Source organism: Eremothecium gossypii, chromosome IV, assembly GCF_000091025.4.
Source record: "Eremothecium gossypii ATCC 10895 chromosome IV, complete sequence".
Taxonomy (NCBI): Eukaryota; Fungi; Ascomycota; class Saccharomycetes; order Saccharomycetales; family Saccharomycetaceae; genus Eremothecium; species Eremothecium gossypii.
In genome coordinates this window covers 20,916-48,208 of record NC_005785.6, presented here as the reverse complement: position 1 = coordinate 48,208, position 27,293 = coordinate 20,916, and the positions used below count along the sequence as shown (strand labels likewise).

At 50.5% G+C, this 27,293-nt stretch overlaps 15 protein-coding genes and 2 non-coding genes across 17 annotated transcripts; 5 read left to right on the top strand and 12 right to left on the bottom strand.

Moving 5' to 3' along the window:
- Positions 1-348: 348 nt before the first annotated feature.
- Positions 349-1,833, bottom strand: TPS1 (alpha,alpha-trehalose-phosphate synthase (UDP-forming) TPS1; the record flags this gene model as incomplete). The annotated part of the gene is made up of 1 exon (NM_209071.1): positions 349-1,833. The coding sequence occupies one exon, from the start codon at positions 1,831-1,833 to the stop codon at positions 349-351; it is 1,485 nt and encodes a 494-aa protein (NP_983718.1).
- A 980-nt stretch (positions 1,834-2,813) lies between these two features.
- On the top strand, positions 2,814-4,412 carry MDM36 (Mdm36p; the record flags this gene model as incomplete). Its single annotated transcript, NM_209070.1, has 1 exon — positions 2,814-4,412. One exon carries the CDS (start codon positions 2,814-2,816, stop codon positions 4,410-4,412), a length of 1,599 nt encoding a protein of 532 aa, NP_983717.1.
- A 489-nt stretch (positions 4,413-4,901) lies between these two features.
- Positions 4,902-6,452, bottom strand: VMA2 (H(+)-transporting V1 sector ATPase subunit B; the record flags this gene model as incomplete). The annotated part of the gene is made up of 1 exon (NM_209069.1): positions 4,902-6,452. The coding sequence occupies one exon, from the start codon at positions 6,450-6,452 to the stop codon at positions 4,902-4,904; it is 1,551 nt and encodes a 516-aa protein (NP_983716.1).
- Positions 6,453-6,735: 283 nt separating this feature from the next.
- Positions 6,736-7,662, bottom strand: ATG14 (Atg14p; the record flags this gene model as incomplete). Its single annotated transcript, NM_209068.1, has 1 exon — positions 6,736-7,662. One exon carries the CDS (start codon positions 7,660-7,662, stop codon positions 6,736-6,738), a length of 927 nt encoding a protein of 308 aa, NP_983715.1.
- A 329-nt stretch (positions 7,663-7,991) lies between these two features.
- Positions 7,992-9,341, top strand: AGOS_ADL382C (uncharacterized protein; the record flags this gene model as incomplete). Its single annotated transcript, NM_209067.1, has 1 exon — positions 7,992-9,341. One exon carries the CDS (start codon positions 7,992-7,994, stop codon positions 9,339-9,341), a length of 1,350 nt encoding a protein of 449 aa, NP_983714.1.
- Positions 9,342-9,383: 42 nt separating this feature from the next.
- ASA1 (Asa1p) lies at positions 9,384-10,571 on the bottom strand (the record flags this gene model as incomplete). The annotated part of the gene is made up of 1 exon (NM_209066.1): positions 9,384-10,571. The coding sequence occupies one exon, from the start codon at positions 10,569-10,571 to the stop codon at positions 9,384-9,386; it is 1,188 nt and encodes a 395-aa protein (NP_983713.1).
- A 98-nt stretch (positions 10,572-10,669) lies between these two features.
- Positions 10,670-10,740, bottom strand: AGOS_t0060. Its single transcript has one exon. It is a non-coding gene; the product is annotated as a tRNA-Gly (tRNA).
- Positions 10,741-11,331: 591 nt separating this feature from the next.
- Positions 11,332-12,462, bottom strand: BAT1 (branched-chain-amino-acid transaminase BAT1; the record flags this gene model as incomplete). Its single annotated transcript, NM_209065.1, has 1 exon — positions 11,332-12,462. One exon carries the CDS (start codon positions 12,460-12,462, stop codon positions 11,332-11,334), a length of 1,131 nt encoding a protein of 376 aa, NP_983712.1.
- Positions 12,463-12,710: 248 nt separating this feature from the next.
- FAU1 (5-formyltetrahydrofolate cyclo-ligase) lies at positions 12,711-13,367 on the top strand (the record flags this gene model as incomplete). Its single annotated transcript, NM_209064.1, has 1 exon — positions 12,711-13,367. The coding sequence occupies one exon, from the start codon at positions 12,711-12,713 to the stop codon at positions 13,365-13,367; it is 657 nt and encodes a 218-aa protein (NP_983711.1).
- A 6-nt stretch (positions 13,368-13,373) lies between these two features.
- On the bottom strand, positions 13,374-14,144 carry FMP10 (Fmp10p; the record flags this gene model as incomplete). Its single annotated transcript, NM_209063.1, has 1 exon — positions 13,374-14,144. One exon carries the CDS (start codon positions 14,142-14,144, stop codon positions 13,374-13,376), a length of 771 nt encoding a protein of 256 aa, NP_983710.1.
- Positions 14,145-14,243: 99 nt separating this feature from the next.
- Positions 14,244-15,710, top strand: SET5 (S-adenosylmethionine-dependent methyltransferase; the record flags this gene model as incomplete). Its single annotated transcript, NM_209062.2, has 1 exon — positions 14,244-15,710. One exon carries the CDS (start codon positions 14,244-14,246, stop codon positions 15,708-15,710), a length of 1,467 nt encoding a protein of 488 aa, NP_983709.2.
- A 200-nt stretch (positions 15,711-15,910) lies between these two features.
- SKN7 (kinase-regulated stress-responsive transcription factor SKN7) lies at positions 15,911-17,359 on the bottom strand (the record flags this gene model as incomplete). The annotated part of the gene is made up of 1 exon (NM_209061.1): positions 15,911-17,359. The coding sequence occupies one exon, from the start codon at positions 17,357-17,359 to the stop codon at positions 15,911-15,913; it is 1,449 nt and encodes a 482-aa protein (NP_983708.1).
- Positions 17,360-17,937: 578 nt separating this feature from the next.
- On the bottom strand, positions 17,938-20,073 carry SCH9 (serine/threonine protein kinase SCH9; the record flags this gene model as incomplete). Its single annotated transcript, NM_209060.1, has 1 exon — positions 17,938-20,073. The coding sequence occupies one exon, from the start codon at positions 20,071-20,073 to the stop codon at positions 17,938-17,940; it is 2,136 nt and encodes a 711-aa protein (NP_983707.1).
- Positions 20,074-20,582: 509 nt separating this feature from the next.
- MNL1 (alpha-1,2-mannosidase MNL1) lies at positions 20,583-23,033 on the bottom strand (the record flags this gene model as incomplete). Its single annotated transcript, NM_209059.2, has 1 exon — positions 20,583-23,033. The coding sequence occupies one exon, from the start codon at positions 23,031-23,033 to the stop codon at positions 20,583-20,585; it is 2,451 nt and encodes an 816-aa protein (NP_983706.2).
- Positions 23,034-23,598: 565 nt separating this feature from the next.
- Positions 23,599-24,613, top strand: RPS4B (40S ribosomal protein eS4; the record flags this gene model as incomplete). Its single annotated transcript, NM_209058.1, has 2 exons — positions 23,599-23,612; positions 23,842-24,613. 2 exons carry the CDS (start codon positions 23,599-23,601, stop codon positions 24,611-24,613), a joined length of 786 nt encoding a protein of 261 aa, NP_983705.1.
- Positions 24,614-25,181: 568 nt separating this feature from the next.
- Positions 25,182-26,939, bottom strand: SMN1 (Smn1p; the record flags this gene model as incomplete). The annotated part of the gene is made up of 1 exon (NM_209057.1): positions 25,182-26,939. One exon carries the CDS (start codon positions 26,937-26,939, stop codon positions 25,182-25,184), a length of 1,758 nt encoding a protein of 585 aa, NP_983704.1.
- A 201-nt stretch (positions 26,940-27,140) lies between these two features.
- On the bottom strand, positions 27,141-27,213 carry AGOS_t0059. Its single transcript has one exon. It is a non-coding gene; the product is annotated as a tRNA-Val (tRNA).
- Positions 27,214-27,293: the final 80 nt, after the last annotated feature.

Below are 27,293 nucleotides of genomic sequence, written 5' to 3'. Positions count from 1 at the left end.
TCGTTTGTAGATCGTCAACGATACCGCTCGCAGTTCTAACGTTGATTGGCCAGTTACTGTGTGTCCGCTTGACGGCTGAAACTGAGAATCATAAGGAGAAAATGGCGAAGGTGCAACTCGGATGGCAACGACGGGGCTTTGCGGGGATTCAGTATAAATGGACAGTTACCATAGCACACAGATGGTAGTAAACGTAGAGATAACATTGCAATGCGTATTAAGTCACCAGCAGTACGTTAAATGATTGCAATTGCGATCTCTATCGGTTGCGTTCGATTTAAGCAACACCAGTACCACACTGATGACTAAAGTGATATATATATATATATAATTTATATTTGCATGAGCCTACTTCTGAGAGCTGAGCTTGTACAACTCGTGCACGAAAGTCTCGCCCCAGTAGCTGCTGGTGTACTTGGATATATACTTGTAAAGCTTCTCCCAATTCGCCTCGCGCTTCTCGATCGGTAAGGTAAGTGACTCGTGAATAGCCTCGGCAAGCTCATCGGTGTTCCACGGATTAACGATAAAGGCACCGTTTAGTGATTGAGCAGCACCCGTGAATTCAGAGAGGATCAGCGAACCCTTGTTCTCAGCCTGGCACGCGATGTACTCGTAAGAAACAAGGTTCATGCCGTCTCTGGTCGACGAGACCAGACAGACGTCACTTATGGAGTACAGTGAAATTAGCTCTTCAAATGGCACAGATTTGTGCATAAAGTGGATTGGGACAAATTCCACGGTGCCAAACTGCCCGTTAATGCGACCGACCAGTTCGTTGACGACGTTACGCAGATACTGGTACTCCTCCACATGGCCCCGACTAGGAACTGCTACCTGGACAAGGACCACCTTACCGATCCACTCTGGGTGCTCATTCAGGAACACCTCTATGGCGTGTAGTTTGTGTGGTACACCCTTGACATAGTCCAGCCGGTCCACCCCCACAATGATTTTACAGTCTTTGAATGTCTCTTTCAGCTGTTTGACCCGTTGTACGACGGATTCCTTCTGCAGACCCTCCGTGAAGTTATTCACGTCAATCCCGATGGGGAATGCTGCGACGTTGACAAAGCGGCCCTGGAACTTTACGCCGTTGGGTAACGTGTTGACGTTTAAGATCCGGTGCACGGACGACAGAAAGTGGCGCGCGTAGTCGTAAGTGTGGAACCCTAACAGATCGCAGCTTAGGACCCCGCGCAGGATCTCCTGACGCACAGGCAATATACGATATATCTCGGATGATGGGAACGGAGTGTGCAGGAACCATCCCAGCTTTACATTCTGTAGATTCGCCGTCGCAATGTAGTTGCGCAGCAGCTCCGGAAGCAGCATCAGGTGGTAGTCGTGCACCCACACGATGTCGTCATCCCGGAGGTTCTTCTGGATGGCCTCCGCAAAGGCCCGGTTCGCCTCGTTGTACGCCAACCACGCGTTCTCGTCGAAGTTGATCTCGCCGGGGTGGTAGTGGAACAGCGGCCACAGAATCGAGTTGCTGAAGCCGTTGTAATGGAGATCCGCCAGCTCGTCGCTCAGGAAGATCGGAATCGCATTGAACTTCTCCAGCAGGTCCCGCTGCACCTGCTCCCTGTCGCCCTCGGGAATCTCTAGCCCGGGCCACCCGTACCACTGGAACTTCGTCGACTTCTTCAGCCCCTGCAGAGCTGTCACGAGCCCTCCAGAGGACATGGAGTACTCGTACTCGCCGCTGTCATTTTTCTTAATCGTCACCGGTAGCCGGTTGGAGACCACCACCACATTTCCAGAGTGCTCCTCGCTACGCTGCGTGTCGAGAGTCAGCTGTTGCGCCTGTTTCCTTACTTCTTCCGTCATAATTGGCTATGGCCTTCCCTGCGTGGTGCCACCCCTCCGCGTACCGCGCGTATATATATATACGCACTGCCTTTACCGCCAGAATGTTCCCCTGTGTTCTGTTCTGCCCCTTTCGCCGCAACGGGCAGCAAACAGTCCAGCGCTGCGCGGTGATCACTAGAGAGGGAAGGGGGGCAGGTGCCGATTTGACCGGTGCGTTATGAGGTGTTAAGGTGCAAAAGGTATGAAAATCAACACGTGATCACCATTCGGCTAAGACCACAGACGTCATCGGGGCGCCAACGCCCTGTGATCACGTGGGATCGGCGCATGCTTTTCTTGCTGGTTAGCCCCCGCGGTGAGTACGCAACGCACCGATTCAATCCGGGAGGAAACGCGAAACCATCGTTGGTGCCCCGACCCGTTTGTTTGCTGTCCAAAACGTTGCCGCCTTGTTTCTCGTTACCACTCTCGCCATGCACTAGGTGTTGGAATATTCATAGCTCTAGGCTAATCAAGAACACCATGATTCTTTTCGTCGCGATCTGCGGCCAGTATGGACGGGCCAGTCCGGTAATGGAAGTGGGACGAATTTTATTTTAACGCGACACAGCACACAGCTAAGACGCCTCAGGTACGGCGTGCATGATAGTAATGTGACGGTGGCGCTGCTCTAAGGAGTAACAGTCAGGGGTCTTTCGTGGATAAAGTGTCGCAGGGATCTCTGTCGGGAGTTGTGCTGACGTTTCACGCGGCTGACGTCATGGGCTCTGTCACGTGACTCATTGCACGGTCCGCGATACGAAGTCCATGCACCACGGAAGTTCCCCGGACAAATCAAGAGGCGCAAAACGGTGCTCGAGGCTCGAGCGTTCTCGAGGCCTTTGTCTGTTTACAATTAGGCGCAGGATCTAGATCGGCACGCAGGGACAGGTGAGCAGGGACACCAAAAGGTCCAACAGGATACAAGGAGCCAGCAACAGGCATAGCTACCATCAGCGATGGAATACACAGACCCCATACTGTCTCACTTTGCAGATAAGAGCAGCTTGGACGCGGCGAAGCTCGGGGAGCTTCTTGAGGCACAACGTGTCGAGTCACGGGCGCGCGGGGAGGAGGCGCGTGAGGAGGCAGCGTTGCGACAATGCGAGGCCACGCTCTCCATGTACACAGACTTGATAAAGTTGAAGGTTTTGTTGCGGAAGACATGGGATTTACAAGCGCTCGATAAGTCGGTGCAGGTGCGGTTCGGCCCAGCGGGGGCAGGAGAGGCCAAGGAGCTGACTCGGCCAACGGAAGACTTCTACCGCGACATTGCGCTCAAGACAGTCGCCAAGTGCGACAAAATCTCGAAGGCCCTAGAGCAGCTTACAGTCGACTCGCATGCGACCATCCATGCGATACAGGAGTTCTCACACGGCCAGGCGCACGAGTACTACATGCGGGACTCAGTGTGCCTCCTACTCGAAATGTGGTTTCTCTGCGGTAACTTGTTGCGGGAGCTTAAGCGCAGTGTTGCCTCGTTTTTCATGAAGGCCAAGCTTCTCCTTGTGGACCACGAGCTAGAATGCATACAGTCATCAATAAGCGGCCACGCGGCGCAGGAGCAGTACCACGCGCTCTCAGAAACCATCAGCTCCTATAATTCTTTCATACGTGTTCTCCTTCAGCAACTCCAGGATGCCGAGAACTCGGGCGACCAGTCGCTGTTCGAGGACTGTCTGGGGGTGTTCTTGGATGTCGAAAGCATGTACCAGTCGCTCAACATGACCTGGCTTCTGCGTGAAAACCGACTTCTACAGGCGGATATTACCGCTATTGAGCGGGAACAGTTCGACCGCGAGGAGCAGCGGAATGCTGAGCGCATAGGCCAGTTGGTAGATGAGGCCGTGCACAAAGACACGCATACCGGTGATGCCGATGCAACATCAGTAGTATTTGACGCGTCTGAAGATACCATCGTTGCGGATCAATGCATCGAAAAGAGCCAGTTGGGTAGCTCAGGAACTCTAGCCCCTCCGGTAGTGGCTAATCGTACCGACAATGAGCGTTCGGAGTTGTTATCGAACCTTGAGCAAACGTCGATTTCCCAGGAGTTACCCAACTTGCTGAAGGCGTTCAACAATGCTAAACGTCTTGAGCTCGAACTAGAAAACGTACGCATGAGCCCGGAGACTAGGTCGCCCATGGGCTCCCCGCGCTCGCCAGCAATGACAGACTCCGCGTTGCAGCATCACAGTCCGACGTTACAAGCTTCTACCTACGGTAGGATGTCGTCTTCCACGTCTCCACGGGCTAGGACATTTACGTCTTTAAAGGATACCACACCAGCTCTCTTACTACCCCCTGGCATGAATTCGAATCCTTGCAGAATGGGACCTTCCTTAGCAGGCAGTTCTATATTGGAAGGATTGGGGCATAAAAAGCAAGATACCAAAAGTGGTGATGACAAGGCTATACCCGCGACAAAGCTCAAGCAGGATATGATGAAGCTAATGACATCCAATAGTGTATTGCAGCATGGTGCCCCGCAGGCGCCTATTTATGGCTTTGGCAGCAATGTTTTGAACAATTTGTACGGCATTCGGTCACGGAAGTGATTATAATATACTTTATGTCCATGTGCGATACGCCAATAATTAATTTCGTCGAATCTGGGCCTCTATCGCTAACTTGAAATGCCACTGTTGTGTCATCGATCAAGATAACATTTGTGATGAGGCGATTATATGCAAGATGTCTAGTTTGCAAAACTTGTTGATTTCCATACCGGAAGAGAATAACTTAAATCATACCATAATTAAGGCATTTGTGTGTTATCCACAAAATAACCATTTAAAGATATCATTTTCAATAACAACTGCTACGAACAGTAGTTCAGGCAGGACAGCCCCCAGTAGTAAATTGTACTGCGCTTGTGCAATATATTTAATTATATATATATACATATATGTATGCATATCTGTAATATATATATACATTTTTGAGGGAATGGATGGGTGAGCTTAACGAAGGAGGTGCTACAAAATGTGCTACGGCTCTCTACTATGTCATCAGGGACATAGACACGCGTCTAGCAGTACAAATTATCAGATGAGACTCCGCTCCGCCTCCTGATGCGATTCATCGGAGTCATCGTCTTCCTCATCGTCGTCGGCGTCGTCGGCATCGCTATCTCTTGCCCTATTGTAGAACTCATCCAAGATCTTAGGCGAAATTCTGTTCAGCATTTCCTTAGGGTAGATACGTAGCAGTGACCATGCATGGTCTAAAGATTCAAAGATAGTCCTATTTTCATAAGCGCCTTGACTGATAAATGTTTTCTCAAAATTCTCCAAGAATTCCAGAGATAGTCTATCTTCCATGGATAATGCTTCCTCACCCACAACGGCCTTCATAGCAGCAGCATCTCTCCCGATGGCGTACTTCGCATAAAGCTGGTTCGAAACATCGCCATGGTCTTTCCTGGTCATACCCTCACCGATAGCAGACTTCATCAACCGTGACAAAGACGGCAAAACGTTAATAGGTGGGTATATACCCTTGTTTGACAGCTGGCGATCGACAAATATCTGTCCTTCCGTAATATAACCTGTCAAATCAGGAATTGGGTGAGTGATATCGTCGTTCGGCATGGTTAGAATGGGAATTTGAGTGATAGACCCATTTCTACCCTCAACTCTTCCGGCTCTTTCGTAGATAGTGGATAAATCGGTGTACATGTAACCTGGGTAACCACGTCTACCAGGAACCTCCTCTCTCGCAGCCGAAACCTCTCTTAGCGCGTCAGCATAGGAGGACATGTCGGTCAAGATGGTCAGCACATGTCTCTCTGTCTGGTAAGCCAAATACTCTGCCGTAGTTAGGGCGAGTCTGGGCGTAATAATTCTTTCAATCGTTGGGTCGTTAGCCAAGTTTAAAAACAGTGAGGTCCGCTCCAAGGAACCGTTTTCTTCAAAATCCTGCTTGAAGAACCTGGCGGTTTCTAAATTGACACCCATCGCAGCAAAAACGATACTGAAGTTATCCTCGTGACCATCGTGCACATCCTTCGTTGGACGCACCAGACCGGCCTGTCTACAGATCTGGGCCGCGATTTCGTTGTGAGGCAGACCAGACGCAGAAAAGATAGGGATCTTCTGCCCTCTAGCAATGGAGTTCATCGTATCAATGGCCGAAATACCCGTCGAAATCATTTCTTCGGGGTAGATACGCGCATACGGGTTGATGGCCGACCCATTGATATCAACGTAGTCCTCAGCAAACACCTTGGGGCCGTTGTCGATCGGCCTACCAGATCCATCGAAGATCCGCCCCAGCGTGTCATCAGACACCGGAATCTTCAAGCTCTGGCCTGTGAACTCCACTGTCGTTTTCTTCACGTCGATACCCGACGTGCCCTCGAACACCTGCACGATTGCACGGTCCCCTCTCACCTCCAACACTTGTCCCTGCCGAATAGACCCATCTGGTAGGGTTAGGTTGACGATTTCATTGTACTGCGGGTACTTTACACGCTCCAAAATAACAAGAGGCCCATTAACACCCGCCACAGTGTTGTAACTGATTCTTGGTTTGGCCTTAAGCCCTGCAGTCGCAGCCTGCTTGTTCAGCGCAAACAACTCATTGTCCGAAATCATTACGGAACGTGCTAGAAGGGTATCTGTGCCTTTTGTCTAGTTCAGCCCACTACTGCGAGACAATAAGTCGTCTATGCAAGCAGTTTTTTCTGATCCTTTGAACTCATAAGGGGTGACTGGTTTCAACCTGCTCGCGAATACATTTACTTCGCTAGTTGGCGAAAAACTTCTGCCCGGGTAACGCGTATTGCCCGTTACCCTGATCGCCTACACAGAATACATGTACAGATACAAGCAGCGCCGAGACTACCACTATATAGTACGGGTCTGGGGGCTCGGGCGCCTACTCCAGGACCATCCAGTGGCCTCTCTCTTCTGATTGATCACCATCTTCCAGGGCAGTTCGTACAAATTCATGTACTACTTTGTAGGTTGGCGGGCATGTGCCGGTAATGCTCTCCACATCCCCGCCGGAACACAGCAAATAGAGTAGGCCATCGATATCGTAGCGCCCAAGGAGATCTGGAACGTCAGGGCGCTCCTGCAGACGCTTGCGCTTGATCAGAATGGTAAGTAGGTTGACCGTAAAGTGAGACACCGCAGCGATGTGATCAGTGGTCAGCTTCTCGGAGTGGCTGCCGAACGGGATGTCCACGAGCAGCGCTCGGCTTGCGTATATAACAAATTCGCACATGTGCTGCAGCGATTCCTGCGCCGTGCTCAGCAAGCGCCAGTTGCGGATGTTGCACACAGGGATGAAGCGAATACTGTATGGAAAGTGGTCGTCCTCCGTCGTGCTGCAGGTGAACACGAACCACTGGCACAATTCCTCAAACTTTTGGGTGCTCTTCATGGATACTACATTCTGCAGCAGCGTCAACTTGTGCCGCAGCTCACGGTACTCGTCCGGGTCTTCCGCCGGCACGACGGCAACGTCTGGCGAGAGCTGCTTCAATGCGCGCCGCAGGCCGTCGCGCCGGCTCAGCTTCGAGTCCAGGTGCTGTTCCAGCTCCCTTGCACGGTGGCTAAGCCGGGCATTGTACCGCTTCAGTCGCAGGTGCTGCAGTCGCTCCATATGTTTCCCCAGCAGGCCCTCCTTTTCGCTGATTGCATTTTCCAATGTCGATGTCACAATGTCTCGCATCTCGGTTACTTCTTCGCATATCTGCGTCAGCTCTAGTTTATATCGCAAAATGAGCTTGGGCGACGTGTTGACGCAGTGGGCGCAGTACCACACTGTCGATGGCCTGTGGCAGATAGTACACTGCATCCCACCTTAATAAGAGCGTCCTAAACAGCCGCAGGCGTCAAATACCTCTTTTTTCTAAATCGCTTTGTAGCTCAGCAATCTCCGGCCGATATGTGGTGGGTTACTTGTGTTACTCTTTGCAGGAAGTAGGAAGTCTCCTGTGAGCCATCATGACGGGCGCCAGTCATGAGTTCCGAACGTGCTTCTTTATCGACATTAAAATTAGTACATGAAAAAATACCTCTGTTCTCCTACTACATCGCCAACCTCGAGGCGTGCCCGCCTGCTTTGTGTCTAGTTACAAAGCGTTAAATCCAACCTGCAAGGGGAGCCGCTATATTGACATCTGCATGTCGGTAGCCTCCGAAAAGCCGATCAGGCTGGCGGTCCTAGGTGGCTCATGCACAGGCAAGACCTCGTTCATCTCGAGGCTGACGGTGGACATCGTACGTGAAGCTCATTACCCCACACGCAAGCAGAACAATTGGCTCTTCACATTCAACCCGACGGACCCGCTGGCACGTGCGATCCTAGACGAGAAGGCACATGAGCGATACTACTACTCCGACGAACACGCGGTACCTGAGCCCGTATTTCGGACTCCCAGTATCACAGACCACGTGCTGCTGTCGCCGCCCGTGTACCAGAGCTTCATACAGAACTACCAAATGGTGAAGCACGCCCTGGCGGTGGGGCAGCGCCTTGCGGATCAGCGTACCCTACTGAAATCAGATAACCAATACTACCAGTACAAGAATGAGGACGTGGGGCATGGCCCGGACTCCTGCTCGCGCCGAACCGCTCGCCTTCAGGAGCGCACAAGACGTAGGGGAGCAGTAGACAGGTGTCTACCGTCCAATTATACACCGCCCAGATACTCCAGCATTTCCATCGATATTATAGATACGCCTGCCTATGACCCAGACATGGTAATTCCTTTCCTCGAAGTGTCGCTCTTCAGCAATCTCGACAAGTCTATTCTGCGGGGCCTAGCAGACCACCCGAGGAAGCCGGTTTCCACACAATCGTTGCTAGTGGCATCTGGGGCTTCGGAGCTTAACGGTAAGGTCGATGGATACATCTTTGTCTACAGCGCGCTTCCGGAATTGAATTATGCCGAACCGCCTAGCTACGATTCCTTGAATCGAGTCAGCGGAGGGGTTGGACAGGCGCCAGCTCAGGGCCAGGCAGTAGAATACAAGCGCACGAGTGCACAAGATGGTGGGTTTTCCCTACTGAGTAGCATTAGGGCCTGCTTTCTTGACGCATGGACCGAATTTCGAAATTACCAGCGAAGGGCGGCGCAAATTAAAGAAGGCGATATATATTCGCTGATGTATTCACTAAAGCAGGCATGGAAGCCAGACCCACAGGCAACCGGAAAAGATAAAGGAACACGGGAGTTGAGTGCTTCTTTGGATCAGATTGATTTAAATCCTGACTCACCCAACTCGCCCCCTCCAATGCTGATAATTTGCACGCATATATTAGATCCCCTTCATTCCCCTTTACTTGTGGAGCACGGAAAACGGCTTGCAGTGGAATGGAAATGTGCTTTTGTTGCTTTAGACAGCATGTCAGACTTTAACGTGGACGTAGCGATGGCTTGCATCATAAGAGACATTGTCGAGAAGGAGAAATTACTGAACAAGCACATCACAAAGAAGAAAGGTGTTTTACATAAGATCATTAAGGGTTAGGTAGCATATTAATGGTTTCTTTATCTTTTTGTAATAAATAGACTATATTTGAGAGACTGTGATAGTCCCATCATTATAACCTGTAATGTACCATTTGTGTTCCAAAAAGTTCTTCAGACGGCGGTGTCCCCCAATCGGAAGTTTTTCAAGAACTAATTGCGAGTCTGTACTATGGGCTATGCCTGCGATTGGCCCTGGGTTAATCCATGGCTTCTCCTTCTTGGTTTCTGCCTGTCCATCTGTGGAGTCATCCACGCACAGCAGGTTCCGCTCTTTACGGTATCTGAAAAGTTCCTTTTGATCTTGTAGACCTAATACGTAACCGTGCCAGCTGGTTAATAGCAGAATGTCATTCAATACTGCCAGATGGCCTATTTTCTTAAGTGGTGCATTGATTACCTCTTCTCTTGTTCCAGCGTTTGCTACAACCTGAATACCAGAGACACTGGTGACCACTGGAAGATCAGGGGTAGGAATGTTATGGACGCAAACCTGATCTGTGGTAGACGAGCTGAACACTCTTCTCTCAGTTCGGTCATGCGCTAACGACAGTACTGGTTCCGGGTAGTGAGCAAAGGAAGCATAGCAGATCTGTAGACTTTTGTCACGTATACGAAGGCCAACCACCACACCACTTTCATAACCGCAGAATACCGTATCGCCGGCAACAATGAAACGCATCACGATTCCCATTTTGTCAAACCTAAACTTTTGCTTCGCTTCCGCCAATCCAGCTACAGAGTCGAAGAGGTTAATGGCATTAAAGGTTCTTTTAAATGACTGCCTATCTCCTAATTGAAATTCGTAGACATCAATTGACTCTGCATCCATCGTATTGCAGCACCAAAGCCTGTAATTACGTAAACCAAGGTCCTGCAGCGCGAAGTTAGCAAAGTTCAAGCAGTTTACTGGTATTTCATAGACAATCTCCAGCGATTGCAGTTCTCTGGAAACCTTGTCATTTATTCTCGTCAATCTCGATTCCTCCTGCAGACTGATAAAGCGAAGTTTATTGTCTCTAGCAAGAGCTGCATAGAGGCCTTGCCCTACCACTTCAATGGCGATGATATGGGTCTTTAAGTCTATCGAGGCGATAGGCCGCCTACTAATTAGGTTCCACAGATAAAGGCATCCTTTGGAATCTGCGGAGAGAAGGTGGGGGGTCTGGCGGTGGCTAACCGGTTTAAGATCTGTCACAGTGGATACATGTGCCCTCAGAGTAAACCTCATTGGCCTATTAGAGATAAATGCAGAACGAACCTGACTTAAAACCAAACTTAGAAGTCGAGTAAAAACGTAAAAGTAAATAAAATATTTAGCAAAAAAGATGCGCCAGCCGGGAATCGAACCCGGGGCCCAAGTATGGGAAACTTGGATTTTACCACTAAACCACTAGCGCTGAACTTGTTGATGATAGCATTGGAAATACAAATGGATAGTCCAGTTGCAATGCAATACTCCACATCTGAATATCCACTTCCAGATTCCAAGTAAGCCAGTGCGTCTCGTCGCATGCAGAACCCCGTTACCACTGCTGTGGTAAAGCGCGACCAGGCCAGAAGAGATGGTTTAGATGTATGGCAGGTCGGCGCCTGACAACCTAGCTCCGATTATCTGCGTGTATCACTTTGAGTTGGGCCAGATGGCACAACACTTGATTATAATTTGGCCTGGCGCAGTTCTGCCGAGGAGTTCCAAGCGTTGTCGGTGCGGAACTCAGAGCGGAGTATAATCAAATACTTGATAGCATTGTTATTTATCTACCTTTTATCGAAGCAGGAAAGTCGTGTGCAACGGTCGTAGAATTCTGTACTGATAATGCCTGTATAGGGTCAAACTACACTGTACGAACTAGGCTGAAACCAACTAGACTATAGCCCTACGGAGAACGTGCAATATCCAGTGCACAAAAACCTTTAAGGCTACAGCTTGACCATATGTACCAATAAACTCCGCTGAAAGAAGGCGATATTTATTCTAGTGGCAGACATTATTTTAGGTCTGCAATTGTCCGCGACCAGTTGTTGTACTCAACCTTACCGTACTGGATCTCGGATATCCAATGCGCTACCTGTTTTGTAAACTCACCAGTCTCCTCCCCTGGCAAAAGCGGGATTTTGATAGCTTGGTCGTTCCAGCCTATTTCCTTTATTGGCGATACGACAACGGCAGTTCCACAGCCGAACGCCTCGACCACTTCACCTTTGGCTGCGCGCTCTGCGACCTCTGAGATTGTATAGTACCTTTCCGATACATCCCATTCTTCCGGGCTTAGTCTCTCGCGTGCAAGCGTCAATACACTGTCCCGCGTCACACCCTCAAGGATTGTGCCATCCAGTGGCGCGGTGACGAGCTCCTTCTTTCCAGTAGTAGAGTCCTTGAACACAAAGAACGCATTCATGGTGCCCACCTCGGTGATATACTTCTCCGGCCCAAACAGCCAGAGGTTCTGGTGATATCCGAGCCGCGCAGCCTCTTCCTGTGACGGAATACAAGGCGCGTAGTTGCCGCCGAGCTTCTTGTCGCCAAATCCTCCTGGCCAGGCGCGCGTGACGTTGTCGGTCGCCAACAGGCGTACAGCGGAGAAACCGCTCTTGTAGTATGGTCCCACAGGACATGCAATCACGTAAAGAAGGGCGGAGTCCGGGGCAGTCACGCCAAGACTGGCGGACGTCCCGATCATCACGGGACGGATGTACAGCGAGTAGCCTGGGCGCTGCGGAACAAACTGCCGGTCCAGCTCCACCAGCTTGCCAATCAGTTCCACCAGCTGTTCGGCGTCGAACTGGGGCAGCCCGATGCGCGCTGCGGACCGGTTCATGCGCGCCGCGTTCATCTCTGGCCTGAACAGCGTCACGCGCCCGTCCTCCGTCCTATAGGCCTTCATCCCCTCAAACAGCTCGAAGCCATAGTGGAACACGCACGCAGAAGGGTCCAGCGACAGGTTCCCATAAGGACGGATCTCCGGCGCCTGCCACCCGCTCTCGCGCTTCCACTCGACCACCAACATGTGGTCGATGAACAGGCGACCGAATGTGAAGTCCGCATTTTGCTCAAACACGGTAGGCTCTTCCTTGCGGATAACCTTCAACTTGGATGCATCCAGCTCGGCAGTAGACATGATGGCTAGTGGCTCCAGTGTCCTGTCGCACAGAACACCTGAACTGGTCTCTTGAACAGACCCACTATATAAATAGTATTTAAAAAGAAATGATGCTGCACCGAGCACCTGCGCCAGGCTTACGATTAGCTCGATCGCCGGTGAGGCTGCGCTCGGGAACTTCGGCTACCGGTGGTCGTATCAGAAAAACGGACCTCTCTACCCGCCCCGGATGAGTCAGAACGCAAAGCAGCGCCCGTGTCACAGCGATGTCCAAGCGCACCCTCAGAACACAATTGAAGCAGGCTCTTGACGCCGTACCAAAACCAGCTCTGCTTGAGCAGGGCCAGCAGGTCCTCTTGGCGCTGGAGCCGGTGCTGCAGCAGCACCGCTCGTTCGCATGCTACTTGAACATGGACTCTGGTGAGGCACCGACAGAGGCGATACTGGAGCGGCTTTTTCAATTGGGGAAGGATGTTTATCTGCCGCGGTGCACCGACAGCAGCGCATCCGGGATCGCTGGCGCGGGCAGCCACATGCGGCGGCATTTGACGTTCTACCACATGCAATCTATGGCGGCTGTGCGCGCGTTGCGCCCGCAGGGGAAGTACGGGCTGCGCGAGCCGCCAGCGGAGGCACCACCGCCGGCGTTGCCCGACGTGGATGTGGTGCTGATGCCCGGTCTAGGGTTCTGCGCCGATACCGGCGCGCGCCTCGGACGCGGGGCAGGTTACTACGACAACTATGTAAGCCGTACGCAGCAGCTGCACGGCAGGAGACCGCTGCTGGTTGGGCTGGCGCTCAGCCAGCAGCTGATGTTGCACGTCCCGCTAGAGCCGCACGACCAGTGCTTGGACGCGGTGGCCTGCGGCGACGGACAGTTGAGGTGGGCGCAGCGCGCGCCCGGGGAGATAGTTGATATATAAGTGTATCTAGCCTGTAGTGAAGCTCCCTTTCGCACGCACGAGTGTCCGCGTGCCGCTCTGGTTGATGATCTCGGCCTCCAGACGGACGTTGTTGCCGTGGTCCTCGACGCGGGTGGTGCGGACCACAACGAACTGGTTCGCCAGGGTCGGGAAGCAGTACGAGATCTTGATGTGCTCGGTTACCTCGTAATCGGTGCCGGTCACGAATGTGACTGCCTCCCGCATCAGGTCGCTCAGCACCGTGGCCAGGATGCCGCCGTGGACCAGGAAGGGGTACCCGGTCAGGCGCATGCCCAGGTGGTAGATCCCGACGGTGGTCTTCGTCTTGGGGTTGTAGAAGAAGAGAGGCTCGATTGACAGCGCACCCGGGCGCCGCAAGGTCTGGTTTATCAGAACGTTTCTCTGTCCCCGCTCCGGGAACACCTGCCGGAACCCGCTCTCGAACAGGTCCTTCGTGGCCGGCAACTCGTGCGCGCGCTGCAGCAAACCCGCCTGGTAGTTGCGCACCTTCTCGTCGTCCGCTGGCAGCTGATCGTAGAACAACCAGGCCATCAGGTCCGCGTAAGAGAGGTGCTGCGTGATCAGCCAGCCGAGGCCGAACGATGCCCCAAAGATCCCGAGCCCATACCACTTGGGAGGCCGACGAGCTACCGCAAACTGACGACCGGTAGTATAGGATGCCTTACGCACGAGTATATTGACTATCGCTTTGCAAGTACGGATGTTTGCCTGCAGTTGGCGACGTGCTGCCCCCACTGGGTACTTGTATGCCATCATTGTAGCCTCCCCGACGTCCCAACTCAAAGAAACACACAAGGAACATAGATTTTATTTGTTGCAGCATTGAGGCGGAGTAGCATTTATACTACACTAGATATGGGTCAGTCTAGTCTGAAACTGGAAACCATACCGTTAAACGATTGCCATTTTAGTGATGCGGCGCCGGTGGGCAGCGTCATTCCCACGGAAAGCGAGGTTTACGATGCTGTTGCACAGCTTTGGAGACAAGAGCCGGAACTAGAGCGCGCGGGGTGGGAAGAGTGGCGAGCACGTTTGAAAGCCATACATCCAGGATGGAGTTTATCTGTGGCACACATATGCCGCACGCTTGAGAAGCACTGCATGAGCATCACGGGGATAACGCAGTTTACATACCACGAGCTTGTCACGTCCAAAGAGAGCCCTGCGCTCCGCGAGCCTCACCTGGCCAAGGTGCAGGTGACCTGGAGCGAGAAGGGGAAGGGGCTGGTTGCGCGGCGGCCGCTTGCGAAGGGCGAGCTGGTCTTTGCAGAGGACGCACTGAGCTTCATCCCGCCGCTAGAGAAGTCCACATTGGTGCATCTGTCGAAGGCTTGTGGCAGCTGCGGCACATCGCTCAGCCAGAACCGGTATTACTATGTGATGAACAACCTAGACTGCGACAACTGCACGACCATCTGGTGTACCAAGGGCTGCAGGAACTTGGACACGACACACGACTTCTTGAAGCATCCGATGTCGCGGAACAAGCGCTGCAGCGCGCAGAAATGGCTGAAGTTCGAGCAATTCTGCAAGGAGAATACATGGCACAGCGCATACTCGGTCGGCGTGATGTTTGCGCGGTACTATCTACACAGCGACCGCAGATTGCAGGGAAACTTTGAATCTTTGGCCGAGGTGAGCCAGCGCGTACGCCTACACGCTGCCGACACGATGAACAGTGGGGCGGCCTTCGACCTAGGGGTCGACTTGACAGCTAACGCACAGTCCGTATGTATGTGGGAGGAGGGCTACGGTCTTTTCTGCGACGCATTCCCGCTGGCCAAAGATGAGTACGACCTCGACTTTGAAAAGTTCCTTCGCTACGTCGGGAAGTTCAACCTAAACCAGGTAAACGGCCAAATATATATGTTGTTGAGTCATCTCAATCATAGCTGCGAACCCAATATCTACTACGAGTTGGAGGGACACCACATCAATGTTTACGCACGAAAAGAGATAAAGTCCGACGAGGAGCTTACGGTATCCTACGTAAACCCTTTGCACGACGTCGACCTACGAAGAAGGGAGCTTCGGGTAAATTGGGGTTTCCTGTGCTTGTGTGACCGATGTAAGCGGGAAATTTCCAAAAAGAACATTGACAAGGCCGGGCATTCGTCCACCACTGCTGGTCCGGAACCACAGTCATATCGGGGCCATAGGCGGAAATCCTCGTTGAGAGCGTCCAAACCCACGTTACAGGATCTTCTGGAGAACGGAAAAGAGTTTGACATTGAGATCCCCTCGCAGCCGGGCTTCGCAGCAAGACGAGCTTCTGTGCGATTTGACAGCAAGGTGGTTACCGCGGTGGAAGAACGGCAATAATAACGACAGACACATGACCGGGTTTTAAACAATCAAGAAAAAGATATAATTTATACTCTTATTACAGTCTGTTCGAATTACAATACATTGATATAAATCAATAAACGAGGTTTCAATAACTCTCTTATGCATGACCGCGCTTTCTTTCTTATACGAGTCCAGACGGGAATCTCCCACTTTGTTTTCAGGCAACTTCTATCTCACACCCTGGGTTTCTTCAACAACGGCTCTCCTTGAAGTAATACCTGATCTTGGATGCCACCTTGTTCTTCTTTCAACAGGGGAGGTTGGGCTCCAGATTGAGCCGTACCTACAACCGAGGCCTGCTCCGTTAGTGGGATTCTATCCTTCAGGTACCGAACAAGCATGGAATGGAGGTCGTCCTTCGTAAAAGGTTTCGCGAGGATATCATTCATCCCGTGTTGTAAATACGTCACTAAATCTTGGTCTTCGATGTTACCTGTCATTGCAATAATCGGAGTTTGGTTGTCGAAACTTCTGATCACAGAGGTGGCAGTTGCACCATCTAGATTGGGCATCACGATATCCATCAGTACGAGGTCGTACTGGAATTTCTCTACTGTTTCAATAGCAGATAGGCCGTCCGTTACGACTTCCACCGAACAGCCATATTTTCTCAAGAATTTGGAACATAGTTGGATACAAACCGAATCATCTTCTACCAGCAGAACATGGAAGCCTGGGCGCAGGCTTGTAGGAGGATTGGCCTCTTCTTTCGACGGGGTAGCCTGCGCCAAGGGTATGCTCGTAGGTGCTACAGTACCCAACGGCGATACATGCGGTTGAACGTCGGAAGCAGATGAATTTTTGGCAACCTGTGAAGATGCATAGTTGCCGAGGTTTAATGGATGGGGAACCTTCAGGCCCTGTTGCGCCAGCGTGGATACCAGCAGATTGAAGTTCTCAACGAGGGAATTATTGTAGTTTTTAAGAGACACGAGGTTCTCCACCATGGAGTTATATCTGGAACTCATCTTTTGGAATTCGATTTTCAAACTATTGTTCTCTGCGCGCAGCTGCTGGTTATGCAGTTCGATACTATCTACGCGTTTTTTTAGCTGACTGAACTTGGTCTTGTTGATAGTGTTGTTTAGCAAAAGATTCGTGGTCGCCCCGAGGTCCATCGCTGGAAACGCGACCGCTCCGTTGCCCACCCGCTGGTGCCCTGCGAGCATGTCGTCTGTCAGCGAAACTTTTTTCTGCGTCACAGTTTTGCGTTTGATCCGGTCCAGTGCAGCCTCATCGTTACGTCGGAAGCGCGGGTGCTGGAACTCCCAGCTGTGTTCCCCATACACAGAGCTCTGTCGCTCCTCGGGAGTTCGCTTCACTTTGTGAAAATCGTACTTGTTGAGCTGCCGCACAAAGCTCGAGAAGTTTGAGTGCTTAAAATGCTTCGGTAGTATGTTCGTCGTAAATTCGTTAGTGTCTACAACCACGAAGCTATTACCTTCCTTCGTCCATGATATGATGTCTGTGTACTCCCCGGACTCCAGAATAGCAAAGAGCTTGCGCACAAAGTCGTTATATGCCGCGCGGGAACCGTTCCCACGGGGCACGCAACCTTTCTGGGCCGCCGGCAGCTTCTTGCCGACCTCCATCCCGCCCATCATCTGTATCTCCTCAGCCATCTTTAGTGTCCAACCTGGTCTGTACCTACCGAGCCAGATCTAGCTGCCTCTCCACGTATGGTGCGCTGCCGTGCTCTCGTGTCACCTGTGTCTGTGTTCGTGGGCGCACAGCTGCATATCCTGTTTATTCGTGCAAATCTATTCAGAACTGGCCTATTATCGGTACCCCCAAGCTCAGATCTTCAAACTGAGGTGCAAGGGTGTAGGCTTAGCTGCCCACGTAACCCGAAGCTGGAAGGTGTATGGGGACCTGCGTGAGCCTTTGGATACCAGGGCGACCAGGCGAAGTGGGGTATAGCGTCATACCCGTCCCTTCGGCATGTCGCTCTTGATTGCTGTGCACCGCGAAAGTGAGCGGCAAAGTTTGGCGGTGATGGACGCACGGCATCAGCACGTGACGGTGCCATGAAGTTCTGCAGCGCAACAGGTAGAGCATGCATGACCGGATAGGCAAAGTACAATTGTCCAGCACAAGTGCGGCAAAGAACAGCGGCAAAAGGCTGATGATGTAATTATTATAGATGTCTAATTAATTATAGCCCCGTCGGAATAGGCATTAAAGAGCAGTCAGCGCGGTGTCAAATCTCAAAGCGGCCGCTTACAAAATCGTCGTCCATATGGTGGTCATTGTAGTCTGGCTGCAGGTGGTCGGTGTTGCCCTTGCTGGCAAGGTCCATGCTGTCGTCGTCGCCATCCTCGATGACGTCCTCTGCAGGCGGCATTGTGGGGTCGCCAGGAATGAAAGAGCCGGGTTCCATAAAGTAGGAATTTTGCAGAAACTTGCGGGAGTTGTAGTTTGCGTTGTGCTCCTCGATAGCGGACTCATCGACAAATGTAAAGCCGGCAAACTTGGCCTGCATGGCTGGCGAGAGCGGTGTGGCTGCAATTGGCTGTTTGTTCATGAAAGAGGTGGACGTCTGGGTGAACTCTGGGTCGAAGTTGGAGGTATCCGTCTCAGAGGTTAGATGCGGCTTGAAGGGCGGCGGGATCTGCTTGTTGCGCAACGCTTCCCAATCGATGTCGCTGAGAAAGGGGTGGGCGCGGACCTCTGCGCCGTCGTTGACCGCACCGAGGCGGTGCTTGGGATTGCGGTTCAAAAGGCCCTTGACAAAGGAGCGACCTTCCGGCGATAGCACGTCCCTGGGGAATTTGACCTTGCCAAACGCAATCTTCTGGTACATCTTCTGGTTGTCCTCTGCAAAAAAAGGCGACCAGCCACAGCACATCTCGAATATCAAGACGCCCAGCGACCAGAAGTCAACCATTTTCGTGTAGCCGGTCTCATCGAGCAGCAGCTCGGGCGCTAGATACTCGGTGGTACCGCAGAACGTATTGGTGCGATCCTTTAGGTCCGCTTTTGAGAGGCCGAAGTCACATAGTGCGATATTGCCGTTGGCGTCTAAAAGGATGTTTTCTGGCTTGAGGTCGCGGTACACGATATCATTATCGTGAAGGTATTCCAACGCAAGCACCAACTCGGCAATGTAGAACTTTGCCCGCTCCTCCGTGAACCGACCTTCTTTCTGAAGGTGCCAGAAAAGCTCACCACCGCTCAGGAAGTCAGTCACCAAGTATAAGTCTGTGGGCGTTTGAAAAGAAAATTTCAAACCAACAATGAAGGGACACGACTTTGAAGCAGTACGAACGAGGATGTTGCGCTCACCAATAGTATGTGCAATCTCGTTTTTCTTGACAATCACCTTTTTAGACAATACCTTCATCGCATATATCCTCTTTGTGTCCTTCTTACGTACCTGGTAGACCTGACCGAATGTTCCCTTACCCAAAAGTCGCAACACCTCGAAGTCTTGCGGACCGTAGTGCCGCTTTTCGGTATGCCAGTACTCCCACCGGACAAGTATCTCACCGGATACCGACTCTCCAACGGTTCGACCGTTTAGTTTCGACCACTGGTTATGAACGTCGTGTTTGGTGTGTGTATTGGGCCGGAGGCGAACCTGGCCCAAGAACACATCACCATGGGCGGCATCATAAACAGAAATCTCCAACTCTGAACGTGCACCGATGACGTCAAAGGTCGTTTCGTGATGCCACACGGGGTTAGAGGAAGTGGTATTATAGTTGTGGTGCGCCGCAAGCTTGTCCAGCTGCGAGGAGGATTGCCTTGTGTATAGCGGCCGCACGTTCTTCTCATTAGCCGCCATCCTATTCCCCCAACGGGCATTATGCGTTCTTTGCGTATGGTCAATAGACTCTGGACCATCGGAGATGAATTCCGAGCTCTCGTAAGTACACACGACGTACGGCTGTGTCTGGTCGGAGCTCGTGAGCAAGTCCTTTGCCTTCACTATCGTCACCTTTAGCTTGCCCCGCGGCATATTTGAGTCCGATGCACTCTTGTCGGCGTTTTCGGGCGCCATGGGGGGGACGGCCGGGGGGGGCTTGGTCACAGTCAGATGGTCCTTGAGTGTGTGTGACTGGTGGGAAGACGTCTGTGGGAATATCTGCTGAGGCGGCTGACTGTGGTCGTTCTGGTACGAGTCCTGACGGTTAATTTCTTTCATGTGAGTCAACACGTTTTCCTGTTTGCCCGCGTTGAGGCCCGTAGTGCCGATAGCATAGGAGTTCTCGCTGAGCGCCGTCGTCGGGGTGGCCGTGTGAGTGAAGCTTGGAAAGAAGCCGTTTGCCGTCGACCGTGGACGGTCCTGCTGCTCGTGCGCCGACGGCTGATTTTTGGAAAAGAAGTTCATCATCCTGTGAACGCTCCTTGGACTGTGCGCCGCTGACTATTACAAAGCAAAGCACTAATCGGCTCGGCCTAGTGCAGTATAGTACAATATGTCCCCAACGTCCGTGGTCTATAGTGATCCTGCCCTTTGACGGACGGGCTGTGGTGGTCGTGCGATGAGGCAAGGTCTGGTGGTACGCTAAGTGTAACCACGAGCTTAAAAATATGTCAATAGCTGCGAAAACTAATATTTCTTCTGATCAATATTCAAAAAGAAACGAACTTGCCCTGGGCGTGAACAGATCCTGGTGCAGCTGGATCAGGCTAGAGAAAAGAAACAAGTAGGGCGTCGTAAAAAAGAAATACTCAACCCTTTGGACGGCTCTCACCGACTAAACAACGTACTGCTTGACTGGCGGCAAGTCGTATGGTGTTTTTCTAGCTCTTTATGTGAGGTTCGGACCAACTAGAGCGGTGTATTTCTGGATGTGTTTGCTGCGGACGTACAAAGAATTCTCGACGACTGCCCCTTAATCAATCTATCCGGTTATGTAAAGGGCTGCATTGAAAATCTTGGGCTGGATTATGTAAGGCAGCAGTTCGGCAGCTGCCAAAGTGCGCCTTGGCGGCGTGGCCGCTCCACTGAACGTAGACGTTCACGACAGGAACGCAGTTGAGCAGGAGTTGGTGCTGCGCATTGTAGCCGAGTACGTGTTTCAGATGCAGGGCGTGAGGCCCGAAAAGATCTTCGTAGTCCACGAGAACCACTTCCTCTTGTGCGATGGCCTGGCCGTCCACGGCGGTAAGCAGCAGAAATTCGGGAAGGCTACGGTCGCAGGCGGGCCCGGCGATGCTTTCGTAGGACAGGCCGCAGAAAGCTGCCGGCGCGACTTGCAGCCCGTAGGATGATGTGGCGTTGGGGGTGATGCGCTCGACCCGGAGGCGGGAGCATCGCAAGGCTGGAAAGTAGCGGTAGAAACAGTCACGGGTCGACTGCGGGGGAAAGAGCGGGCGGTTTGCGCCATCCAAAATGAGCTCTAGCGAGACCGTATTCGTGGCCAGCTGCGACTGTGCGGCAGCCGTGCTCCAGCGGCGATAAAACCCGCTCTCCAGCTCTATCGCGTGCTGGCTTCGCATCCAGTGCGGACGCAGCAGCGTGACATTGTAACGGTAGTCGATCTCAAAGAGGCGGTGGAAATGGTTCAGCAGGTGCGAGTCATAGAAGGCGGATTTGTTGCGGCGGAGAGGTCTGCATGTTCCACGAACGTGGTCGTATTCTACGTGTGAGGCCTCTAGTATTGGCGCTGCAACGCGGTCCTTCAAAGACTCCTCGGAGTCTTCTGTTTTGAAATCTGGAGCTGGTATCATGGCTTCCTCTGCAGTGGATGAATTGGCACGGCTTTTCAGCTGGTCAAGCTCCTGTAGGCGACGCAAGTTCTGTATATACACGTCGTTTTCACAGTACTTGTTCTTTTCGTAGCGAGCCTTCATCGAGGCAGTCAACCACAGTGGATGCGCCTCAGTGCTAAATATTTGGTTAGTGCGTTTTTGTGTATGCAATTCATTGGATACGTCAAAGAGGAGATAGAGATATTTTAAGGTCTCGCCCAAAACGAACGATTCCATCCTATCATGTGGCTCTCCCGTTATGACGTTTTGTATGCCCGCAAACCCACATTTCGTTTTAAAGCGCGTTGATAGAGCCTGGAGGATGCTTCGTCCGATATTCAGATAAAATGCGTCTTTAGTGGCCCTGTAAAGGGAATAGGTTGATTCTACAAACTCTGGCCGTAAAGGATACCACTCGAGCTGCACGGTATCATTTACGGTAACTTGCTGTTTCTTGTAGAGAGTAGTGAATAGCCAGCGTTCAGGAATTCCGCCGTAAGTGTTCCAGAGTTTCAAAGACATAAGGTTCTTTAGTTCGGCATCCGCAATGTCACCATGTAAAACCTGCAGCATAGGGAAAAACATGCTCAGGGAATCGATCCAGGGCGTTACAATATCACCGGTTGCAGTATGGACGTTCTGAAAGAACCAATCAGATTTCGAATAGACGGATAAAGCATAATATGCCGTTTCCCATACACTATGGAGATCAGAGTCGTCAAAAAGAATGGAGCCTTTTATGGCATATTCGTAGAAGGAGTCAATTGAAGCCCCAACACCAGTCATAGGATGATAGACATCTTCCGTATGCGGATTAAAAGACATTGGGAGAAGGTTGAGGTCACTCCGAAGCGACCAGGTCTTGTTAAAGGCATACCGAGCGATCAGCCGATACTTTTCATCAAACGTCAGATACGAAAGCATTGTGAACTCAAGCATCGGTGAGGCGCTTGCAGCAGCATTGTTTTCTTGCAGTAGCTCTTCCGGAACTCCTTCCAGCCCGTTAGCTAGGTTAACGCGTGGAACGGGTAGACCAGTTTCTGTTAAATAGGCCGGAAGTAGTCGGTCCGCTAGCTTCTTTGCCTTGGCGAGCAGGTGGCCATCATATTGCGAGCCGAGGTAAACTTTCTTGGTGGGGTCCACAGCATATAAATGCGCTGACATGAGGCCGGCAACAAGCCTGATCGTCGTCTCAAACACCTGCACCGTGACATTTAGTGAAAAATCTGCAGGTATTACCTTGTTCACCAGCTCTACTCCCTCCAGGAATTTGTCTACGTCTCCCATGACTGCAATGGTAGTCAATGAGTCAATAAGCGTGGTCGTGAAGTTGCCTAGGACATCATTCGTACTGATGTCGTAGGGATCTTGAAAGTTTCGCTTGTTGGGGACGCATGATATGGGCCTGACCTCATCAAATGGATATCCATGCTGTAGGTATTGGTCGTATCCATGATAGAAGAGAGAGCGGATCTCGTTTTTGTAATGCTCTAGCTCATATTTGTTGAAGGAGAAGGGTGAAAACAGCTCCGAGGCTGCAACTACTGCAAAGAATAAAGAGCAAAATATGGCACATAAGATGTCTTCCCAATTCATTTGGTACAGCTCTAATACTGTGAACCCTTAATCTCGGGTAGGCGCAACAGTTATGCGGCCAACCACGTTAACGTGATAATGATGTAGGTACCCCGGTGAAAAAAAGAGTATGTGGAACCGCCCAGCTGAACCAAGCGGATGAGACATGCCAACCATATCCAAGCATACTTGACCATGATGACGCAAAACTATCTAGCATAGTAGTCTTGCAGCTGAGACAGGCTTCAATCGTAAACCTCCCACCTTCACTATTGTCACGTGAGAGGCAACATAATTGATCTTGTGACTACCACCCATACATTTTGCTACCACCCATACATACTAATTAATGGGGAAAATAGGCGGCTGGTACAGATTCTTGCATCTCCTGCCCAGGAGGGCCGCGGGCCTCTCGTTCCCAGCGCGCGCAGGCGGCCGCAGGCCGACTGGTCCTACTACGCTCTCCCTGTGGGCCCGTGGGTACCCGCGCCTCAGAGTAGCAGACTCTTCAAAAGTTTTGACATTTCACCGAACAGGTCTGTTCATGTTAGTAACAGCAGAGTACGGAAATTATCCATAAGTAAAGATGGCTAGAGGACCGTATGTTAACTTTTGTGGGATTAAAGCTGTGGGCAGTACTTTACAGGTGTGCATTATATGGTAGCTGGGCCAGCAGTTTCGATGGGCCGTATCTTGGGTACCGCTAGATATACCGGTTGAACTAAGACCAAGATGGAGTCTACGCAGCACTTGGACCTCATCAACTTCCTCATTGTGTGCACCACTCCCCTGCTTGCTACTCAAGGATAATTACTAACACATCTTGCAGAAAGAAGCACCTGAAGAGATTGGCAGCTCCACACCACTGGTTGTTGGACAAGCTATCCGGCTGTTACGCTCCAAGACCATCCGCTGGTCCACACAAGTTGCGCGAGTCTTTGCCATTGATCGTCTTCTTGAGAAACAGATTAAAGTATGCTTTGAACGGTCGCGAGGTCAAGGCCATCCTAATGCAGCGTCATGTTAAGGTTGACGGTAAGGTCAGAACTGACACTACCTACCCAGCTGGTTTCATGGATGTCATCACTCTAGAGGCTACCAACGAGAACTTCAGATTGGTATACGATGTCAAGGGCAGATTTGCTGTCCACCGTATCACCGATGAGGAGGCTACTTACAAGTTGGGTAAGGTTAAGCGCGTTCAGCTAGGTAAGAAGGGTGTCCCATACGTGGTCACTCACGACGGCAGAACCATCAGATACCCAGACCCAAACATCAAGGTTAACGACACCGTCAAGGTTGACCTTGCTACTGGTAAGATTACCGACTTCATCAAGTTCGACACTGGTAAGTTGGTGTACGTCACCGGTGGCCGTAACTTGGGCCGTATTGGTGTCATCACCCACAGAGAGAGACACGAGGGTGGCTTTGACTTGGTTCACATCAAGGACTCCTTGGAGAACACTTTCGTCACCAGATTGAACAACGTTTTCGTCATCGGTGAGCAAGGTAGACCATGGATCTCCTTGCCAAGGGGTAAGGGTATTAAGTTGTCCATTGCTGAGGAGCGTGACCGTAGAAGAGCTCAACAAGGTTTGTAAGTTAAGCTACTATCTGGTGCGAGCTTTGTTTCGTAAATGTTCTACAATAAATAAAACTTCCTCTATGTACATTTGTTTAGAACCCACCCTGAAGGTGATGGTAATTTAATATTTGTCAATTTATAGAATTGACACATTCTATATGAAGATGGTCGCTGCTTACCTACCGTCTTCCTCAGGAACAGCACAGACTAGCCATAATCCGCTTTTTTTTGGTAGTAGGCCAATATCTCCGCCAGAGTACATAACGGATTCGAGAATGCTGGACTCTATTTGAGGACAATAAAAGTCGTTGAGTCTTTTGCTCTTCCGATTATCGGTTACGACTGTGGACCCTTTTAATAAATGAAACAGTGGTTATAACTTAATCTACCGGGCACTTGTCATTAATGATATATCTCTCCAGGCTTGTATGAGGGAAATAGCCTGCTTTGGTTGCGAACTCAACAATATGCTTACATCATGGGGATTTTACCACTTATGTAGACTGTTTGCTTATATTTGTATTTTATGTAAGGGTCATGTAGTATTCATAGAACAGGATTCATCCCATTTCTAGCCTTTGAGCTTAATAGGAAAGAGACTTGAAATAATTTCTCAGCAATTGCCTACTGTTGGGTCCACCATATAGTTTAACATCAGCTGCTGAATAGGTTTTGGTTGTTACTTTCTGTAAAATGTTTAACTCGTTTAGTGCGACCACAATTCTTTTCTCCATAAAACTATAAAAGACTAGGTGCGCAGTACCATCTTCTCCAGCTTCTTCGTTAATCTCAACAGATTGTACTACATTTGGAACAGGGTAAGATGGTGTTGATTGGTGAGGCGTGTCGTCGCCTGTGCAACCGGCGTCGTCTGCAGTAGTGTAGCCTCTGGATAGGTTCGCATCAGTAATTACTGGGCATCTAGAATCTCTGCGAGAAAGTCTAGGTAGTTCATTCGCAATCGATGTGAAGATTGGCTTGCCACTATTCATGTACGCGGCCAGTATTCCTCCCAATTTTGTTGGTACTTCTATGTATTTCCAATCATTCTGATACGGTGTCACAATGTATTCAACATCGGCCGTGAAGTTACCTCTATATAAGTCATATCTCATGGAACCAGTGTTTATCATGATGAAGCGAGACACAGTTTCATCATATGCATCGGAGCGCAACGTTGGAAGGATCTTGTTGGTGAGGAAGTTGTAGATGTTGTTTGGAGATTCAATTGGTTCTGCATCTAGATAATAATCCTCTGGAACATATCCAAATACAGTATTTAACCCGAGTTTCTCACGAAGCTCTTCAATTTGTGCGTTCACATATTCTCCGTCCTTTGTACGGAACTCTTCGATGTTCTTATACCCAGAATGGTGCATAAAGGATCTCAGGTTAAAGTCCATATAGGATCTGAAAAACTCTGGCTTTTCTTTAGCAACATCATCTATCGATAGGAATCCCACTGTTTCAGAATATCTGCCGCTTTGTAACGCAGTCGCTTTTTCGTCCAAAACCACGAAATCTCTGACATGAGTATGACCTCCGAAGTACTGGATAATAGTGTCAGGGTAAGATTCCCTTAGTCGTTTGTGTAACTGCAGAAGCTCTTCGTTTTCGCCACGGGTGACTGGTAAATGACCGAAGACAACTATAATATCAAGCTTGTCAGCGGGGTACTTTTCCACAGTTTGGGTGAACCAGTCCTTTTTAACCTCTTCGGCCAGAGGGGTTAACCTAACATTTTTAGCAGCCCACGGAAAATCGAACATGAATGCGAACGCCAATACACGTAGATTCTGGTTTGGCGTTTCAAAGTACCTATATTTATTGCCGAACGGATACACGTCCCCATCTTCTGTGATAAATTCCACATTGCTTGTGACATATTTATCACTTAGCTCAGGCTCCATTGCTGTTCCATAGTATTCCAAGCGAACCACATCTTCCGTATACAGTTCATGATTACCGAGAGTTAACAAGTCAAGTTTCTGAAGGTTAAAGATACCGCTTGACTTCAAACCCATCGGACTAGTGAGATCACTGAGACCATTACCGGTACGTTTGTCACCAGAGTCGATCAAAATAAGGTCCTTGTCTTTCACTCGTTCTCTGAACCGCTGGGCAAAGGAGACATAGTCACCCCAAGTCGCATCATAGTCTGGTTGTGATACATGAGATCCTAGCCATCCGTGGGTATCAGTGGTATGTAAAAAATTTAATTGGCCAAGCTTCAACTCGCGTAAGCTTATGGAATCCGCTGAATCAGTGTCCTTGTCCACATCATCTGGAACTATTGCAGCCGTGGCACCAGCTAACAAAAGACCAATATTCAAAAACTTCATATCTAATGGGTCCCAGCTGTGCTTCTAAGCTAATGAGCCAGACATCTGCCTGTAATCTTCATCCATGCTCCTTTATATATTGTGTGTGGACATTTTAAAGGTGTTTTGTACACCATCGTTACAGATTCCATGACATTTCCTAGTCACCAGATCAGGCAAAGGATACGTGCCTGTATCGAGATTTTCCTATAGGAAAAATAATGTTCCAACTGAGGATCGAACTCAGGACCTTTGCCGTGTGAAGGCAACGTGATAGCCACTACACTATTAGAACAAGGTTAAAGCCCTCCACTACTAATCAGATAATACGCTGCGGCTTAAAACATGACCTTTATTACTCTTAAAGTTGCTCAA